This window comes from Micromys minutus (genome assembly GCF_963924665.1).
Source record: "Micromys minutus genome assembly, chromosome: 4".
NCBI lineage: Eukaryota > Metazoa > Chordata > Mammalia > Rodentia > Muridae > Micromys > Micromys minutus.
Window position 1 is genome coordinate 80,118,194 of NC_137973.1, and position 1,647 is coordinate 80,119,840.

At 43.8% G+C, this 1,647-nt stretch overlaps 1 protein-coding gene across 1 annotated transcript; it reads left to right on the top strand.

Moving 5' to 3' along the window:
* Positions 1-366: 366 nt before the first annotated feature.
* LOC308420186 (small ribosomal subunit protein eS6) lies at positions 367-1,184 on the top strand. The gene has a single exon (XM_080916094.1). The coding sequence runs from the start codon at positions 400-402 to the stop codon at positions 1,147-1,149; it is 750 nt and encodes a 249-aa protein (XP_080772220.1). The 5' UTR covers positions 367-399; the 3' UTR covers positions 1,150-1,184.
* Positions 1,185-1,647: the final 463 nt, after the last annotated feature.

Here is a 1,647-nt window from a genome sequence, read left to right on the forward strand (position 1 = left end):
AAAAGACTTCTGCCTGGGGCTTCCTGAGCTCTACAGGGACTTGCCCAGTTAACTCCTCCCCCAGCTTTTAGTGATGAGACAGCTCATGGCAAACATTTACAAGTATGATATCCCTTATAGTTTTCCCCAGCAAAGTACAATGCATATAAACTCTGATCTTTAAGAAACAGGCTTTGCTGGCTGGAGAGTTGTCTCAGTGGTTAAGAGCACTGACTGTCCTTCCAGAGGACCCAGGTTCAATTCCCAACAACCACGTGGCAGCTGACAACTGGAACTTCAAGATCTGACACCCTCACACGGACATACATTTAGGCAAAAACACCAGTGCAGATAAAAATAAAAATAAAAATAAAAATACAGCTTTTTCGTGACGCCTCCTAGGCGGTCGGCTGTGTCAAGATGAAGCTCAATATCTCCTTCCCTGCCACTGGCTGTCAGAAGCTCATTGAAGTGGATGACGAGCGCAAGCTTCGTACGTTCTATGAGAAGCGCATGGCCACAGAAGTAGCTGCTGACGCTCTTGGTGAAGAGTGGAAGGGTTATGTGGTCCGGATCAGCGGTGGGAATGACAAACAAGGTTTTCCCATGAAGCAAGGCGTATTGACCCATGGCAGAGTGCGCTTGCTGTTGAGTAAAGGGCATTCCTGTTACAGACCCAGGAGAACTGGAGAAAGGAAACGCAAGTCCGTTCGTGGATGCATTGTGGATGCCAATCTGAGTGTTCTCAACTTGGTTATTGTAAAGAAAGGAGAGAAGGATATTCCAGGACTGACAGATACTACTGTGCCTCGTCGGCTGGGACCTAAAAGAGCTAGTAGAATCCGAAAGCTTTTTAATCTCTCCAAAGAAGATGATGTCCGTCAATACGTTGTCAGGAAGCCCTTAAACAAAGAAGGCAAGAAGCCCAGGACCAAAGCACCCAAGATTCAGCGTCTTGTTACTCCACGTGTCCTGCAACACAAACGCAGACGCATCGCTCTGAAGAAGCAACGCACTAAGAAAAACAAGGAGGAGGCTGCAGAATACGCTAAACTTTTGGCTAAGAGAATGAAGGAAGCCAAAGAAAAGCGCCAGGAACAGATCGCCAAGAGACGTAGGCTGTCCTCGCTGAGAGCTTCTACTTCTAAATCTGAGTCCAGTCAAAAATAAGTCTTTTTAAGAAGAACAAATAAATAAATCTTGAATCTCTTTAAAAAAATAAATAAATAAATAAATAAAAATACATATAAAATTTTAAAAAGAAACACAGGCTCTATAAAAATAATTCATTACTCTAGATGAACATTCTCTTTTTGTTTGGCGTGTGGGTTTTTTGTTTTTTTATGTTGACTTTATTCATACAAATAAATCACAGAGATCTCTGCACAAAACCAAAAAGGTTTTCCTTACATGTTTTTATTTTGTAGTGTGGTGGTTCATCTCAATTGTCAGCTTAGTGAGATTTATAGTTGCCTGGGAGGAGTGCTGGGGACATCTGTTGGGGAATATTTTCACTGGGTTAATTGTTGCAAGACGGCCTGCCCACTGTGGGTGGCTCCAGACCTTGGCTTGGCATTTGGATTATACAAAGGGAGGACTTGAGCTGAGCAGGGGTCACCACATTCGCTGCTGAGTGAAACCAGTTCCCTCAGGTTCTTGCGCATCCCA

Bases quoted from the DNA above. Each gene is read 5' to 3' on its own strand.
- LOC308420186 (XM_080916094.1), top strand. From the start codon at position 400: ATGAAGCTCAATATCTCCTTCCCTGCCACTGGCTGTCAGAAGCTCATT.